This window comes from Zalophus californianus, chromosome 10 (genome assembly GCF_009762305.2).
Source record: "Zalophus californianus isolate mZalCal1 chromosome 10, mZalCal1.pri.v2, whole genome shotgun sequence".
NCBI lineage: Eukaryota > Metazoa > Chordata > Mammalia > Carnivora > Otariidae > Zalophus > Zalophus californianus.
Window position 1 is genome coordinate 59,337,665 of NC_045604.1, and position 19,067 is coordinate 59,356,731.

Genomic DNA, 19,067 nt, shown 5'->3' on the forward strand with positions numbered 1-19,067 from the left:
TGTCTGTAAAGGTCCCAGTAGATGACATGCCCCAGTTGGAAACGGATGAGAGTTTAACGCAGGAACTGTGCGCAGAGGCATGGGCAGGGTTAAGGGAACAAGAAGGAAGAGTAAAGCGCCCAGATACTAGCAATGTGAGAAACTGATAGCACCCGAGGGCTGAAGGAACAACGTGAAGGAGCTGTTTGCAGAGCCTGGCAAGAGCCACAACTGTGGGCCAAGGGCCACTGACAACCTGGCACAGGAGTACAGGGGACAAATACCCTTGACCTCTCCCTCTTTCTAGATTGTGATCTCATGCTAGTAACTTTCATGCCAAACCTAACTGGAATCCAGCAAGAAGGGGAGCCCTGTACTGGAGTCTCACCCATGGTACCATCCTCCAAGGAATGAAAAGCAAGGGTGACGGCAAGCTTTCATAAAACCACATCTCCATCTCCTTGTATTGGGCTTCTTTTCTTCTCCCCTATTCCCCACCCCATAGTTTGCTTTTGTTTCTCTGCTGTTCGGGGACCTCCTCTCTGCCTACGTCTCACCACCCTCAGCACAATAAAACCTGATCTCCCTCTAATTCCCTGTTAACTCTCATGGGTCTTCCTCGGGTCTTCCCACTACACTGTGTCATAGGCGAAATATTTGATCACTGTTTTAATGTGATGACAGTGGTATTGTCTGGAGACATAGCATTTATGGAACAAGGTGAGGCTGACTCATGATCACCCATCTGTGTCTTTTAAGGTGGGTTCAAAGAGCTAAAAGTGACCAGAATGAAGGAGAAATGTTAGACAACATGCCATTTTAATGGAGATCCCAAACATTTAAAAAAACACCCAGAACTCAGCTTTGCCAGGAGAGGTGAGACTTGGCACAGGATAAATTTCCTGGGTCTCATAAAACCTCCACCAACAGAACCATGTCCTGCATTCCGTCTTCCTGGACGTGAGCTGGAATCTCTGACAAGCTAGGGTGGCACGGCGAGCTCACCTCTCCCGTCAGTGCCGAACGCTATTGGGTACAGAAGTGAAGAGTCAAAGCCTAAGAGGACATCGGGCAACAGAAAATGAGGTCAGTTGGCTTAGCATTCAGACCTCACCCTGACGGCTCTCCTGGAGGCTTTGCCCCTCATGATGATCCGCTCCACACCCCTGTGCCTTGATGGGCGGTGGCCAGGTGTGCCCCGAGCCCTGTGCTAAGCTGTGTGGCTTCTTCCCATGTTCTCGGTCTCTCCCAGGTCCGCCTTGCCCCAGCTCAATCCTCCCTCCTTCTCTGCAGCTTCGTCCTGATCTCTTCCTGCTGGCGTCTCCAGGCCGAAATGATGGCTTCATCGTCCATCTCTTCCTCCTCCTCCCTGTCAGTGCTTCTCCAATACTGGGACCGCCGCCCTGAAGCAAACCTCCCTTCTTCCCGGTTTTCCATCCTCTCTCTTTCTCCCTCCTCCTCGGACCTCATGAAGCTCTGGGTGAACTTCCTCTTGGCTCCAAATTCGGAAAAGTCCGAGTTGGACGACTCTTCCACATCTTCCCAGTCCCTGGGCCTGGCCCAATTCGGCCGCCGCGCCTCCGGGGACTCTTCCCCGTCGGAGGGCTCGGGGGTCCGGCGGAAGAAGTACGGCTCTGGGCTCTCCTCTCGGGAGCTTGAGGTCTCACTGAACGTTGACCTGGAGAATCTGTGCACCGCTCTGCCCTCCCTGGTAGAGGAGGAAGAGACCCGCGAAGTGCTCCTTACAGAGTTGCCATTGGCCTCCTGGTAGGAGGAAGTGTCCTGTTCCTCCGACTGCGATTTGGAGAACCTGTAGCTGGAGGACTTGGACTCGGTCTCCCGGAGCAGGGAAGATCTGGTGTACTTCCCCCTGGCGCTTGCAGACCAATCACTTGGGGGAGGAGGCCTGTCCTCTGTCCCGAGGCCGCTGAGCCACTTGGTAATGCTGCCCTGCATCTCTCTGCCGGCCCTCTGGGAACTGGCGCAGCGATCAGACGCAGCCAGGGAGGAGGACGTGTCCGTTTCTGGCTTCTGGGAATTACCGCGGGAGGAATACCGGAAGCTCCCTATGGCACTGTCGGTGTCCTCATCCCTGTCACCCACGCCATCACCCTCCTCTTCCTTGACCTTCTTCTTCTTGAAAAGGGAGCTCCGCTTGTTGTCGGAGGCCAGCTTCTCCATCTTGTACTCGGACATCTTGTCCCTCAGGTCCATCTGCATCGCCCTCTCCTTCCGGCCGAGCTCCTTCAGGTCAACGCTGTCAGCGAAGAGACTGTAGAGCGGCTTGCTGGTCCCCCCGCCCGGCGCGGGGCTGCCGCGTCCACTGAGCAGGGGGGCCCGGGCCGCCTCAGTGCTCGCAGCGGGCGGCGAGCGGGACAGCAGGAGCATTTCGTTTCGCTTCTGGGCGAGGGTTTCGCTGACCACGTTGGCGATCCAGTTCTGAATGCTGGCGACGGAGACCGTGTCCCCAGGCCCCACGGGCAGGTCAGGCAGCGCGGTGCCGGCGGTCGGGGCCCAGCACCCCCCTGCGTGGCTTCCAGCCTGAGACCGGCGGGAGCCGTGGCTCTGGGCGCTGAGGACCGAGGCCGCGTCCTCGGCGCTGACCGAGGGGGCTGCCGCCCAGACGGCGGACCGGGGGATGCTCGGGCTGGCGGCCGAGCCGTCTGCCTCCCAGCTTCCCACGGACTGGCTCTCCTCCAGCGTCTGCCTGCTCCTCTCCAGCAGCTCCAGCCTCCGCTGCCTCTTCTTGGCCGAGGCCGAGTCCTCTCCCTTGCCGAGCGCCGCCACCTCCTGCTTGCTGTCGCCGCCCACCTTCTTCTGGTGCCCCAGCTTCCAGGCCCGGTAGGCCGTCAGGTCCACGTCGGAGCCCTTGGGCTCCCTCTCCGCCTCCTCGGCGGCTCGCTCACTGCTGCTGTCCTCTGCCCCCAAGTCTTTCTTGTGAAACCCAAACTGGACTCGCTTGATCTTCCACCTCTCCAGGGCAGTGAGCTTGTCCTGGGTCCTGCTGCAGAAGTTACAGGAAGAGCAGGCCTCCGAAGACACGCTCTCCTCGTCCTCCGCTCGCACGCTGCTCGCCCCCTCCGAGCTTGTGGCCGCCGCCTCCGTCGTGCTCCGAGAGCGGTAGCGACGGGAGGCTTCCTTCTCAATCTCCAGCAGCCTCTGGGTCCACATGTCCCACGTGCCGTCCGTGGACATTGAGTCGGAGCGGCCCGTCGCCCCGCAGCCCTGGCCGCTTGTCTCCAGCGGCGGCTGCGGGCCCCGGAGGTCGCGGCCGCTGACGCTCTCCGGGGGCCGGCTCTCGCTCAGCGTGTGCCGCGGGCTTCGCCTCCCGAACCAGCCGGCGTCGCCGGCCTCCCGCTCGGCCTCCGCCCCCTCCCACCTCCGAAGCCCTCCCGCCTGCAGCCGCTCGTTCCGGCTCTGCCACTCCTGGATCCTCCGGTCCACGGCCCGGTCCTCGGGCTCCTCCCTACCCTGGCCAGAGGCTGGCCGCCCGCCATTTCCCCCCGGGGGGCCCTTGCTTGGGGGGAGGCCCTGCCCCCTCCTCCACTCCTCATACAGCTTCTCCTCCTCGTCTTCGTCGATGAGGGTGAGGGACTTGGACGCCTGGCTGGCCTTCCCCCAGGAGGAGCCGCTCAGGAGGCTGGCGGTGTCGCTCTCCTCCTGCACGGTGAGGCCGTGCACTCTGGCCCCGTCGTTGCTCTCCATGTCCCCGCCCTCCTCAGCCTCATCTGTCCTCCCTTCTTGGCTGTAGGCTTCCTCTCTCTCCTCCATCAGCTTCTCGTTGAGCTCCCGGAGCTGCTTCAGGAAGCCGTCGTTGGGATAGATGGCCCGCTTCCTGCGCACAGTCATCAGGGCCTCCAGCACGGCCATGTCGTGGAAGATCATCAGGTAGGCCACCACCAGCACGGCCGACCGGCTGAGGCCCATTTCGCTGCTGACCAGGACCTTCCCTGAAAGAAAGCACAGGACAATAATGTATCCACAGTGGCTGCCTTATAAAAGTTCTTGTTAAAGTGCTGTTAAAAGGTACTGTTTAGATGTGCTGCATTTACTGTATTTGCCTCTGGAGTCCATCTGCGCTCAGGTCCCGTGAGGGACGAGCATCACTGCCCCCAGAGAGGGCGGACAGGTGCCCTGCCCTGCTGCAAGCATCCGCGTTGCCTGAACGCCGGCAGGGGGGAGGAGGGGGGGGCGGGAAAGGGAGCCAACATGTGTCCCCACTTTTGAAACACTCAAGTGCATTTCTACTTTCTTCCTGCCAAACTGAATATCGGAGGGAGGAGAAATGAAAGAATGGGGGAAAGGGGGACAGAGAAGAAAAGAAGTGAGGCTAAGATGAATGAATCACGGGACTGTCGGTGTGGGAGAACACCACAGGCATGGTCAAAACTTGAGAATTCCCTTTACAACATCCTCGATGTGGATCATCCACCATCCAGGAGAGAGACTGGGTGCTTCCTGTGATGGGGAGCTCAGTATCACGCATGTGTCCCTGCGCGCGCGCGCACGCGCACACACCGCCCCCTTCACTCCATATTTAGATCAATCTACTCTTTTGAAACTTCCTTCACATATTAGAGCAAAGTATAACTCTCTGTAATGAGCATCCCGAGCTCCTCCTCTGACATTCTGACATTCTGGGGTCAATAACGAACATCTGTATGAACCAGGCCTTTTATACAAAAACATGTAAGAAGATCACTATCATATTCTTCATTGATTTTTTTTCCCTTTTCCTGGCTATTCTGGGTCTCCCAATCATTATTCTGACGTCTTCTCACGTCGCATTCCTTTACTAGCCAAACTTGCAAATCAAACTTTATATTCTTTTTTTTTTTCCTTAGGAGTCTGTGTCAGGATGGAGCAAGTATATTTCAGGTTTGGACTGATCCACACAGAGGCCTCTCGCCACTCTCATTCTGGGCACGGAGCCTTCCCTGATGCCATTTAAGCTTGCAATGTGGATGGATATGTCCTAAAATGAACTCAGGTTATCTTTTATATCAACTGAAACCTGTAAAGGTTTTTCAAAAAACTGCTATTCAGTCATGCGTCACTTTTTTTTTTTTTTGGTAGCATTTTTAAAACATAAGGATAAGGTTACAAATTCCTATTAATGTTTTTGGTAAATATAACCTGTTCTTATAGCCTAATAGAAACTTTTACCAAGTCTTGACTCCAGCATTCAATAAATCGGTTATCCCCTGGCCTCATCTTCTGCTTTGAATCCTTCATAAACCTGACAAACAAGCCTTCTATGCCTTCATTCTGATGGCTGTTTACAACACAGCCCAGAACCACAGAGACGTCCTTCCAGGCTGCCATCAATCTATCTGCCAACAGTCTTTGGGGATGTTTGTTAAATCTTTTAAGAGTCCTAGCTAACAATATGGGATGGGCAGGGGGTGACTTTTATCAGTACCTCTTGCATCAGTGAAGACCATGTCTGTCACCCAGAAGGTCGGAGACCAAGGCAAGACTAGAAGGGATCTGAGGCCCAATAATGCTGATAGGCATTGCTGCCAACAGCCAGCAATCACTAGAGGGAGGTAAGCAGGCAGAATAAACCTGCTGCAGGTGCATATACAGATTTACTGTCTCATCTCCTCCCACCTCCAGTTCTGGGCTCAGCTGTCCCTCACCAAGGACCCCCCCCCCTTTAACTGGCTGACCAGGCCACCACTTACTACTGTCAACATCAAAGTCTCCCTTCCTTCCCTTGGAGGTGGAGTTACCCGGCCAGCTCACTTCAGGACACGTCAGGCACAACTAGCCAAGCTACCTCGTGAGGACATGGCAGCAAATGCTCCTTAGACTCAATCTGGCAGACACAAGGTTGGGGGTGCCATGCTTTTCCCTGCTGTGTTCCCTGCACCCTGGGATTCCTCTGTGGAGCCTCAGGGGCGGCCTGAGGACAAGGGGGAGGCGGGGGGGTCAGACCCTGGGTGACAGGACTGTCCTCTGTCAGGCACAAGGCCACACTGATACTCTGCAGATCGTGCTCTGCATGACTCTGGGGCGGGGGGCACCTTGCACATCCATGTCAGAGTAGATTTGTAGATTTGTTTGGTTATGATGAAAAATTTCCAGCAGTAAAATGGCTTGAGGAAGGCGGTCTTTTTCTAATTTGCCGTCACCATTTTGATTAGCAGCAAAGCTGATTGTGGGAGGGAGGGTCCCTCTAGATGTGGTCCCTCTGTTCTAAGAGCTTGAAGGGTATGGCTAGCGGAGAGAGCACTGGACTTGAGTAAGAAAGGTCTCTTTCCATTCTCAGTATGCCTCTACACAGCTGGCTTTGGGGTTGTATTCTCCCAATACATGATTCTCATTTTCTGCAGAGCATTCCCTCTTTCCATTTTCGAGAAAAACAAGAAGTACTTGCCTAGAAGCCACCCTCCCCACCTTGCCACCACGGATAGAATTCAGGGTAGACAAAGGACCAGAGTCTGCCAAGCAAATTTTCCCTCTTGGAGATTTGGAAATGGGACTGAGGCAGGGGCTTAACCAGTCTATGTTCAGGCCTGTGGAGGGCCACGCTATTTGAGGTAGAAAGAAAAAGAGAAGATGCAAACCAAGAGTCCAGAGATTGCACGGTCCTTGTTCAGATGATCCTGGAGCCACATTCCCGTCTTTGGACGTTTTCTTGTTTTGTTATAATTAATGCCTTGACATGGTTTCTACTTAGTAGCAACTAAAAGAACCTTGCTTATTACACAGTGGCAAAGTCAGGAAACCTTTCCTGGGTCTCGATTTTCCCAACTGTAAAATGTAAATAACACCCTCCATTGTGGTTATTGTGATTATTACATAACCCACCCCGCCGAGGTGTTAGTTTTGCCTTTCTGCTCCTTAAGAACTGAGTCCACAGCATCCTGGGGGTAGAGGAAATCACAGAAACTAAGGCTTTAGGGATGGTGACAACCCTCTGGCCTGCAGTAGGAACCACCCCAGGGGCAACCCCAGGAAGGAGAAGGTCCTTTCCCTGCCTGGCAGGGGTGCGGGGTGCGGGAAGGGAAGGCAGGCTGAATGCTACCGACCGCCAGCAGCCGGAGGAGAGACGCAGGTGGGCGGGGCGCGAGCCCCTGCTGGTGATGGGGCTCCACCGGGGTCTCCCCCTTGCCTGCGCCAGGCAGCCCTGCGCACCGCTTCCGGCCACAGGGCAGCCCACCCGGGCCTCGCAGGAGTGTGACCTCCCTTCTCGAAGCCCCGAGGAGACCCTTCCCAGCCCCGGGGGCGCAGCTCGGGTTCGCGCAGCCCGTCGCCCCCGCCGCCTCCCTCCCCGCGCCGGGCAGCTTCTCCTGCCGCGTGGCCCTTGCTGTCGCCGCACTTCTGGGGACAGTCACCGTCCTGCGGGCCGGGTCCGCCCTCCCGGGGCCGCGTCTACACGGGCTCCACCGCGCCGCCTGCGCTGCAGAAGCAGCCCGAGAAATTCCCTCCCCGCGGGCGTTTGCAGACATGCTCAAGTCACGTTGGGTCAGAAGGAATATATTTTTTAAAGCAGAGTTTTTTTTTTTTTCCCGGCATAAAAATGTGTCAAACCATATGTATTGTTTTGTATTCAGTTTTGTTCACTTAATCCGTTATAAACATCCCCTCATAGTAGCAAATATAAGGCTCCATTTTCATTTTTAAGGATAGCCGAGTTTTCTAGACTATGCCCATATCAAAACTGACTTAACCAATCCACACTTCGTGTTTCTAATCATAGTTTACATAATCCCATGAGTAACAGCTTTGTAAGCACATCTTATGCATGTGTATCTCACCTCCTTAGGGTGAGTCACTAGTAGAACTGCCCCCTGAAATGTCAAGTACTTCTTTTCTTTTCTTTATTTATTTCAGAGAGAGAGACAGCAAGAGCAGGAGCACAAGCAGGGGGAGCAGGAGAGGGAGAAGCAGTCTCCCCGCTGAGCAGGGAGCCCGATGCGGGGCTCGATCCTAGGATCCTGGGATCATGACCTGAGCCGAAGGCAGACGCTTAACGACTGAGCCATCCAGGCGCCCCTGTCAAGTACTTCTTAAGGTTCTAAGGGCTGTTGTTTGTTTTAAGCATTGAAAAGGGGAGAAAACTATTTCATATATATACATACATATGTAATATATATACGTACATAAAATTTATAAATTTATAAATTTCATTTTAATAAAAATCTCTATAAAAACATTCTATGTATAGATATATGTACATATATTTATAAATATACATATATACATACACATATATATTTACCAGGTGCTGTGCTAAGTAAGCTTTTATATGCATTTTATTTATTTATTTTTTTTTTTAATTTTTTTTTTTTTAAAGATTTTATTTATTTATTTGAGAGAGAGAGAGAAAGAAACAGCATGAGAGGGGAAAGGGTCAGAGGGAGAAGCAGGCTCCCCGCTGAGCCGGGAGCCCGATGTGGGACTCGATCCCAGGACTCCGGGATCATGACCTGAGTCGAAGGCAGTCGCTTAACCAACTGAGCCACCCAGGCGCCCCTTTTATATGCATTTTAAAATGTTAGTCCTCACAGCGAAGTTAGGAGGATCTCATCTCTTTAACTTTGTTGTATTTACAAGGAAACTGAGGTTCTCCTGGAGAAAGAAACAGCCTGAGGTCCCATGGAATAGAAAGAGCAAAGCAAAGCCCGGACTGAAGGCCGAGGTTTCTGACTGGCATCCTGAACTCCCAGCGCCCCTGGGGCATGCCTGGGCTGCCGCCTGTCCCTACTGAGGTGTCCCATCAACTCTGTAGCGGAGTCTCGGGTCATCTTGGGTCAACTTGGACGACAGCCACAGCCTCAGCCCTTCTCCCCTAGCTCCCACTCCCACTCCCCCACCAGAGCAGAGAGAGAGTTTTCTAAAGTGTAGAACAGATCAAGGCACTGTTCAGCTCCCTCACTTTGGCCTAAAATCTCCTGCATGAAGGGGCCCCTGCCACTCTAACCCTTACCCACCATGCTGACCCGCACTAGGACCTGCATCGGGACCCCTGACCCTGAACAAGCCAAGCTTATTCTAATTTAGGAGCTTTGTGCGCTCACTTTCCCTGGCCAGGAATGCTCTTCCGCCGATTTTTCCATGGCTGGTTCCTTCTTGTCACTCAGCTTAAATGTCCTCTTCTTAGAGAGGACCTGTCAACCGCCCTCCCCAAGGAGCTAGCCAGTCACTCCAACACATCATCCTCCTTAGTCTCTGCCTCACTCTTGTCACTATCTGACGTTTTTCTTTGTAATTTTCTCTGCCCTCACTCTAGTGTGACATTTGAAGGTCAGGGGCTTCTTCTGTGTCTTTTACCACAAGCACCTAGAACAGTGCCTGGCATGTGTTAGGCCCTCAGTAATTACTGATAAGATGAATGATCATCCTTTGCTTTCCCCTCCTCTTAGAATGAGACAACAACCTTCTTAAGACAGATAATCCGGAGGTTTTCATGACATCCCCCACGTTGCTTCTCCCCCTGTGAAATTCTAGCAGCCTAGGGCAGGTGGGACCCCCCACCCCCCGCCTCACCTCTATAGGTTAGCAGGGCTTCATCAAGGAATTCAGCAGCCTTCCGGAAATGCTGGGAGATGTCCACCTCGGGAAAGTCATCCACTTCCATACCCAAGTACTGAATCTCCAGGCCAGTGTAGAATTCAGGCCCAGTGTAGACACCAGTGCCATGAGCAGCATTCAGGATGTGAGTAATTCCCAGCCTCTTCAGCCTCCCCTTGTTCACAGCTACACTCCTGGGGGGAGAGAAGCAGAGACAATTTTTGCCAGAGTCCAAGCTAGAAAGGTGCATTACCCCTGAGACCGGGAGGCTGCTTCGGCTGGGTCAGGGAGGCCGGAGCTGGGTGAGTACCTCCTTCTCTGCTCTCTGGAGTCCGGGGCTCACTGCAAATGTGGTTCTAAAAAGGGGCCAGAACAAGTAGGGACAGGGAGCTGGACAGGGAAGGGTAGAATGAAGAGGAGAACAAGACTGATTTGTCAGGAAATCTTTGGTCTAGAGATCTCTGGTTTAAAATGCCTTGCCTTGGGAATGGACCTTCGTTAGGACACAAAAGTAGCAGACAATAATAATAATAAAATTAGGCGTGCTTCACATTGATATGGCCTGCCATATTTTCCAAAGTCCTTTTACATGCATTCTTTAACTTTATCCCTAATCATAAACTCAAGAGGTAGACAGGGCAACTATTTTTATTCCCATTCGAAAATTATAAAAATGAACCTGAGAGGTTTTATGACTTCCCAAGCCTGAAAGAAAAAAAAGACTGAACAAGGACAGGTGTTTTTGGTTTCTAGTTCAGAGCTCTTTTTGCTGCAGCAAAGTAAGAGGAGTTTCATTCAAAGAGGTCCTGAAGACCTTAGGTTACCAAAGACGGAGCAGAAGCTGGGGTATCTGCAGGTGTCTGGGGTCCCTGGTGAGCACGATGGGAATGTTTCTGGGTCTACAGAGCTTAGCTAGAGACCACTTAGGACTTGGTGCCCAGCTCCGAGAACCAGGTTCTGGGCAACTCATTACTCCTGGTGGAGTGGGAGCCCCACCCATCCAAAGTGATCTTTCCAACTGCCTGCTGCCATGGGGGCCCCAAATTCCCTGCTTTGCTTCTGCATATATGAGTAATTACATAGGGAGAATATCTCATTAAGTCGCCCATGGAGCAGCAAAAATTAATTTCACAACTTAGCCTATTGGTGCCAATTATACACGGACAAGATCCTGAAAGAATAGGACCTGAGTGAATGGTTTCGTGTTTTGTTTTGAAAACCACTCACCGACTTTTTAAAAATAACATTTTTTTTCTGATTATGAAAACAATAAATGTTTACTCTAGGAAATCTGTACAGTTCAAAAGAAACCTAAAGAAGAAAATAAAAACATCACCTGTAGAACCATCTACTAGAGAATATCGTCACCGTTTTATCACATTGTGTCTAATTGTTGTCTATGCAGAAGTGCATACACACACATCAGTACATTGTTCAATTAGCATTATATTATATATATATATGTACATATAGTTTGTAACCTATTTACCCTCTTATTCTATTGTACAAGTTTTCATTGGTTGGTAATACATATAAAAATCAGTATCATCACTGGCTCCAAATGTCCCATCAGATAACCTCAATTTGCTGGATGGAGCTCTTGGGGACTTTGCTCAAAGTGGGGGGAGTTTCATCTCTCTCAGGCACCGAGAGGGTAGGACAGAGGGTCATGACCTGCCACAGTCAGACTCACTTCTCTGCTATGAAGACATTGGGCCAGACCTCATCCACCTCATTCCAGGGGGTCTCCTGGCGGTCTTGGACCAAGGCCCGCTGTAAATCCAGGACGCAGGGGGTATTGTATAGGCTGGTGTCATCCATCTTCTCCCTAACACGGTTGTACAGGTCCTCCACCAGCAGCTGCTCGGCCGACTCCAGTATGCCTGGACATTCTGCCTCTGCTCTGATCCCCCGTGTCTTGAATTCTAGAGAAGACAAGCAGCACTCCCATTAGAGAGTTAGAATACCACGGCCCTCCCTGTTCCTCAGAAGAATTTAAGGCATTTGAGGTCAGATGCTGCTAGGACTCTGGGCATGGGCTGAAATACCAGGAAGGACTTAATGAAGGTCCAGGGGGGCCCTGCCTTGGCCTGGATCCTTGAGGTCAGAACCAGCAGCCATATAGGTAGATAGGTGAAGGCACACAGGTTTCCCTTACTCCCTCCTGTATTTTCCTAAAGTTGGCTGATAATTTCTTAGACCAAGGTCCTTAAGTACCTGGCGTATGTCTGATTCACACCTACAGCTCCCACAGTGCTCCACATAAACTGGAAGCATTTATCAAATGAATCAATGGCATTCTTTCAAAACATAATTCACTTTATTAGTTTGACTCCTTTCATGTGGAATGCAGATAACTTGAGACAAGTAAAACTTTCAGAATTTTGCCAGATCACTTTCTCATACACATTTAATTTACTTGTTTATTTCATTTGTTGTCGGCTTCTCCCCACTGGAGTATGAGCACCTCTGAGTCTCAGCCCCTCCACTTTCTGGCAGGCGGCAAAGATTTGCCGTGAACTCCCCTGCTAGTCCCAAAACAGCATTCCGGGCCTTTCTGCCAACAGTTTAGAAAAGCTCAGATTCCAAATGAATTCAAGGGATGCCTGGGTGGCTCAGTCAGTTAAGCATCTGCCTTCCACTCAGGTCATGATCCCAAGGTCCTGGGATCGAGTCCAGCATCGGGCTCCTTGCTCAGCCGGGAGCCTGCTTCTCCCTCTGCCTGTCACTCCCCCTGCTTGGGCTCTCTCTCTGAAAAATAAATAAAATCTTAAAAAACAAAACCAAACCAAATGAATTCAAAATCTATTCACCCATATCTCCAGTGAAACTTTATCTCCTCCTAATATTTCTGTTCCCAATGTTCACATTTGGGGGAAAAGTAAGGTATTTCTTTCTCTGAGAAGGTATACAAGAATAGTGGCTCCTACCACTTAGGAGCCAAAAATACTGAATAGAGAGAAGGGAAAAAGTAAACAAGGAGTATGGCCTGTGTTGGCCATAACCTTGCACGGGCACCATCTCTTTCCCTGATGGGTGGAAAGCACAGCCACATTTGGCAAATAGACTCGGCCCAGCTCTTCCCAGGACGAACAGGTGTCTGTGAGCCTGGCTTGCTGCTCAAGCTCTGCGGGTCCTGGGAGTTCTGGGTTCTGGGTTCTACCCAGGACTGAGCACTCCGGTTTCCTGTTCCCCTACAGCTCTTCTCTCTCTTTCCCCTTTTCTGAACCACCTGATGGGCCCCCATATCCCTGCATCAGATCTCCGCCCTAAATGTTCTCTGATCTCCGTTTCAAAAGCAGAAAGAAGAAAAGCCTTGCAGTCCCAGAGCTCTATTTTGTTTAAAAATAGATGAAGCGTTCCTCTTCTCTCTACCACTCAGTCTTCTCCCCTGGCTCTCCTGGGATCTTACCTAGCAAATGCAAAAGCCCCTCTCCCTCCCTCTCTCCCCTAACTGAGACATCTCTCCTTTACTACATGTAAAAGATAAAATGCTCTGATGCCTCATTAAAATATACAGCACTGTCTTCCTCAGCGATTTATATGGCTGGTTGTTGTCTTGACTTTCCCCTTTCCAGTTTAAAAACAAATGTTCCAGCCCCTCATTTCTACTGGCAGCTCCTGTAGGAGATCTCTGGAGGTCTTGAGGTCTCTGGCCCACCCCTCAGCCTGTTTCAACTCTACCTCCCTCCCTGCATCAATTCCTCCCATTTATTTCTACTACCTAAGGTTTCTTCAGAAGAGAGCCAAGCCTATACATTTCTCCTCTAAGCTCTTTCAGATGTGTGGCATATGCAGACTTTCATAAAAATGAAGAGTTCTTCAACACACGTTTTTATCCCTCTGATCACTAGTGAGGAGAGCAATGTTTTGAAATATCACCTGATCCATCTTCCTTTCTCTGTCATATATTTTTTCTTCCCCCACCACCTGTCAGCCACTAAGACTAAGGAAACTTAGGCTTAATGCCTCAGACAAGGGGAGAGTAGATAAAAATCTAGGGGGGAAAAAAAAAGGCATTGCTTAGCTTTAGATTTCAATCTACATGTGCAATGTCCTGTAGACATATCCATAGCATTCTATAGGCTTGAAAGTGAAGTTTTCAAAGAGAGGAAATGGCTTTCTCACAGCCCCTAAAGCTGGTTGTTCACTTATCAAGAACCCAAGCATGGAGAGAGGTCCAGAGAGTAAAGCACAGAGCAGGGATGTTGCAGGCTGCAAGGCGAGGGAAGTTCCCAAACACAGAGGAGGAGAAAAGAACGTCCAGAGCTAAGGTGGTGCTGGGATCAATTTAGAGAGATCTAGACTGGGTGAAGTCACTTAGGCCTGGCTTGGAGTGAGGGAAGAGAGACCCCAGGTAGGAAGGGAAAAGAAAATAGAAAAAAATTTGAGAGCTCCTTGAGAAGATGGGGCCTCCGAGGATGCACAAGCACCAGCAATGGAATTTCTGGCTCCTCATAAGGTGGACAGGAGATCTAGGTGTCTTCAGGGACCCTGTGGGAACCCAAACGGCCTGGGGACTGAGAAAGACCTGAGATTACATGGAGAAGGAGCAGCATGTGTGGTTCTCACAGCTAAAGGCCAGGGAAGGGGTCATGGCCACCAGCAGGGGATGCCACATGAAGCCCAAGGCCCAGCAGGTCCCTGTGTCATTAACAGTGCTGCTATATCCAACCCCACCCCACAGGAGTGACAGAGACACCCAGGGCAAAGGGAGGAGAAAAGAAATTTGCCCAAAATTGATTTAAAAAAAAAATCCATCCAATCACAATGAATATCCTTGAATGAAATACATAGTATGTTTTCTGCTCCAACACTTAACAGTGTGCATATTAACCTACCTCCCCATTCTACCTTTCCCTACCTCCTCCTCATAGATAATTCAGATTGAAAACCATCTTCAAACACTAGTGGAAATGCAGATCTAAATCTAGATATCCCTTTGAACAGAACTCTCTGGGTGCTTCTGGTCATTTCTTGGGCTTTCAGGTCTGTGTCTCTAGTATAAGCCACCCCAGGATCGCTGAGATTAACTGAAAAACTGAATGGGAGGCCATAGGAGCAGATTGGAACTGCCTCTCCAGTGGTTGACTCAAGAGAATTATTCACACTGGTACATAATAATTTCAACCTCTGTCTCATGAAGGTTGACGATGAGTTGTGTTGGCAGAATTGCCTTCTTTGGATCTTCTCCTCTTAATGTGATGGGCAGCATCTGAGAAGCACGCTGACCTCTTCCAATGGGCCCTTTCCAAGGGTCCCCAGATGAGTTATGGACTCTCCCTGCTCCCCCCCACCTTCCAATGGCATTACCTTCATTGATGATCTGTTTAGCCGCAACAGCTGAAGAGAGGTGTATGGGCTCCATGAAAATGCTTTCTGTTTCTGCATCTGAGACCATCGAGTACCTAAGAGAAGAGAATATCTGTGTGAGAGGACTCTGGGCAGCATCTGATTGGGAGGCATCCTTTTTATACAAGAAACCTGGACCTGATTTTAGGCACAGTGGGCGACGAGAGATAAAGGGAATGCCTTCCTCAGTTTAGGGAACCTGAGAATGCCCAACACTGTGACTCATTTGCCACTTGTTTTCAGACCAGAGTTGACACTTATGGGAACTGATGTTTAATGACATGGTAGGCGAGGCTATGGAGGGAAAAGCATGTCTGTGGTTGGGGAGAACTCACCCTGATGTGATTTCACTTTCTCTATTGGGTTCCCACACTTGGATGTACTGCTGATCATTTTTTCCCTCTTGCCCCTGTTATCAATACTATAGGACGTCCCTAACTATGCTGTTCCTGAGGTTCTGCTGGATTGGTGAGCTGGGTAGGCTGCCACCATGCCCTCCATGCCCCGTATCTTTGCCCTGTTGGAAAGAGAATGGGCTCAGAATGATGGGCTGGCACAGGGACACGTGGAGGTGCTCAAATGCACAGTCCTGATTCTGAACACAAAAAATCAAGGTTCAGCCTGAGCCCAGGATGCAATCAAGTAACTTAGGTAAATTTCAAGGCAATTTTCCAGAAATAATTCAGCAGAGACGTCCAAAGGGATACGAGGGACATGGTGAATCAGGGTAGAAACAAGGGGTAGCACTACAGTATCACGGTGGGTGCCACCCCGCCCCGCCCCACCTAGTGGGTTCATCTCTTTTCCCTGTGTTGGGGTGAGTTTGGGTAGTTTTTTTTGCTTAGTCTTTCCTTTAGGTCTAAAGAAATTAAAGAAAAAGTGAGAGGACTTAATGGATACCATGTTTTTTCCCCATCACAAAAGTTCCCGTACGCTACCCCTTTATGGTCAACCCCTCCCTTAACCTCATCCCCTGCCAATCACTGATCTGTTTTCTGTCCCTACAGTGTGGCTTTTTCCAGAATGTCATACAAATTAAATCATATCACAGTCTTTTGGATCTGGCTTATTTCACTTAGCAAAATGCATCTACAGGTCATCTATTGTATTGCATTAATCAATAATTTGTTGCTGAATAATATTCCATTTTTTAGGCACTTCAGGCTGTTGTTGCCAGTGCTGTCACACTGCTTTGAGTCACAACTGGGTATTCCCGGGGAAAAAAGGATACTCACATTTCTGGTTTGGTTGTACTTTGAATTCTGTCTTCCTCAATCTGCCTGTTACTATTTACTTTTCAGAGTCTTCAAACAGTTGCTGTATCCTTCTGTTCAGGTTTTATAAAGGCAATCCATGGGAGAGTGATAGGTGTGTTTGCCATCTTACCCAGGATGAGAACCTCTGTTTTACTGTCTTTTTGCTTTTAAATGTCTGACGTCCATGTGTTTCCTGATCCTCATAACTGACTTATTTTATCTTTATGAAAACCCATAGGATCCTTTGGTTTGCCGTATTTAGAAACTTCCCAGTGATGTTCATTGGTTTATTTTCACCCATTGCATTTGGAATGGATACCATTTTTGAGTGCCTTCTATGAATTTAATCCTGACAAAATTCCACCAGGTATTATTATTCCTGCTTTAAGATAAGGAGACTGGCCCAGGTAAGCTACCGAAATTCCCCAAGGCAGGAAATGAGACAGAACTAGGATGCAAACATAGGGCAATCCTTTCCGAAGTCCAATCTTCTCTCCACCACAATACACCATTTAGATTAGACCGAGGAGACTAGTCCATTGGTGGATCCCCCAGCCCAACATAGACTTCGACACAGAAAAGTACTTCAAAAATACTTGTTGAAAGCGCAGATGGATGAAGAGATGGATGGATGGACTGGGTTGAGTTGTGCTGAGTCCAGCTAACTGAACGGAGCTAACTTGAGTGAAGATAAGTTTAGTTGAATTGATTAGCAGAACAATTTTCTCATAGTAGAAATACACATGAGCATCCTCCCTTGGGGGAATGGTGTGCTCAGGGCTAGCAAGGCTATGGAGAAAGAAATATCTTTGCCAAAAGGAAGGAGTAGCCTATGACTCTACCCAGGATGTGGCTACCTTGCCAATGCAGCATAAGGGACAGCACAATGCAGATTTATTGTTGGTAGTTCCTGAGGGATTTCTAAGATCAGTTGTATTGGATTCCCATTCTAGCACCAAGTACTCCTCTAGTACTCTAAGTACTCAAGAAGATGCATTTTTAAGTAAGTATCATGGTGGGGGTGGAGGTGGATTAAGGGTGAAGTGTGCGGGATATTCATCCTTGCATGCCGGAACTGGAGAGGTCTCATTATTTGGTGAAAGTAGTAAAGAGTGGAACACCTGGTGGGCGTGGGCATGAGCTCTGTAAAGGCACACATTAGGTCATTTTATTTACCCCTATATCGCCAGCCCATGGAGGGTGATCAGGCAGATTGAGATCAGATGGACTGGATGGTGGGTGGACAGATGGGGAGGTGGATGAACAGACAGATGGATGGATAAATGGATGAAATTTGCCAGGTACTGGGCAAGGTGTCCACATACCACCTTGGGGAGCAAACCCAGTGGTCTCCAGGGCCCTGCCATCTCTGGCCTCTTTCTCCTCTCCAGCCTCAGCTTGCACTGGCTCCCCTCTGGCTCACTCCTTTCTAGGATGCTAAACTTCTTTTGGCTTCCCATCCTCACCAAGCTTCCTTCTGCCCTGGGACTTTGCAGAAGCCCATTTCCCCTGCCTGGATGCTCAGTCTTTCCCACTGCATCTATCTTTCAGATCTCAGTTCAATCATCACTTCTCCCCAATCTCTGCCTCTCATTACCATATGCCTTTCCTTTATGGTGCTTCTAGCAGATGCAATTTTCCTTTTATTTAGGAAATCATTTGATAAATACCCGTCTCCTGTACTAAACCATACCCTGTATGAGGCAGGGACCATGGCTGGTGCTTTGAAGACTTGAGTTCCCCAGGCGCCTGGGTGGCTCAGTTGTTAAGCATCTGCCTTCGGCTCAGGTCATGATCCGAGGGTCCTGGGATAAAGCCTCGCGTCGGGCTCCCTGCTCCGCGGGAAGCCTGCTTCTCCCTCTCCCTCTCCCCCTACTTGTGTTCCCTCTCTCGCTGTGTCTTTCTCTGTCAAATAAATAAATAAAATCTTAAAAAAAAAAAAGACTGTTGTGTTCTCCGCACCGAGTACAATGTACAGAGTAAATGCTTAATAGGGATTTTCTGATTCACTGACTGACTGAACTGGTCCTCAGTATAGTACCATATTTAAGGTGATATAGCAGTTCCAACAATTAGCAACAGGTATTTATCAAGTATTTGCTACTTGCTCATCATTTTACTGGGGTACCAGTAGCGAGCCCAGAAGCAAAACCAGGGTCCAAACTCTATTCTGTTCATGCTCACTCTCAGCCCTTGTGAGGCCAAGTTGGATACAATCTCGGAGGCCGGTGTTGGACCCTTAGCAATTTTTTCTTAGGGTAGATTAAAGGTGGCCCCGGATCTGTGATACTCCTCACACTTGCCTTGAAGCTGGCTGGTCTCTGTGACTGCTTTCACCAACAGAATATGGTAAAAGGGACACTGGGGCAGTCTGAGCCTCAGTCTGGCTCTCGTGGCTCTCTCTTTGGGAGCCCTGAGCTGTCCTGTAAGAAGTCCTAACTACCTCCGGACGCCTGGGTGGCTCAGTCGTTAAGCGACTGTCTTTGGCTCAGGTCATGATCCCAGGGTCCTGGGATCGAGCCCCGCATCGGGCTCCCTGTTCTGCCGGAAACCTGCTTCTCCCTCTCCCACTGCCCCTGCTTGTGTTCCCTCTCTTGCTGTGTCTCTCTCTGTCAAAAAATAAATAAAAATCTTAAAAAAAAAAAAAAGTCCTACTACCTCAAGACCACGAAGCCGAAAAAGCCATCGGTCAACAGTTCCTGCCGAGCTCCCAGCCCATAGCCGGCCGCGTAGATGCGTCTCTTAGACGTGGTTCCTCCCCCTGTCAAACCACTCCAGCTGACACCACACAGACGAGCTGCCCAGTGGACTCCTGTCCAGACTCCTAACCCGCCACAAGGGGAGCAAACTAAAATCACTGCCTTAGGTCATTAGGTTTCCGGGTAAATTTGTTATGCAGCAACAGGTAACAGGCACTAAGGGCTAAGAAGTGAGATTTGAGCAAATGCTAAGGCACTC

The 19,067-nt window shown here is 50.0% G+C and overlaps 1 protein-coding gene across 1 annotated transcript in view; it reads right to left on the reverse strand.

Moving 5' to 3' along the window:
* Window positions 1-787: 787 nt before the first annotated feature.
* STYXL2 (serine/threonine/tyrosine interacting like 2) overlaps window positions 788-19,067 on the reverse strand; it is a 30,356-nt gene continuing 12,076 nt past the window's right edge. The window contains exons 3-6 of the mRNA XM_027612333.2: window positions 14,815-14,909; window positions 11,195-11,426; window positions 9,478-9,695; window positions 788-3,929 (exon numbers count right to left, since the gene is read on the reverse strand). Coding sequence (XP_027468134.2) covers window positions 1,249-3,929; window positions 9,478-9,695; window positions 11,195-11,426; window positions 14,815-14,909 — 3,226 coding nt within the window. The 3' untranslated portion in view covers window positions 788-1,248. The remainder of the gene's footprint in view (window positions 3,930-9,477; window positions 9,696-11,194; window positions 11,427-14,814; window positions 14,910-19,067) is intronic.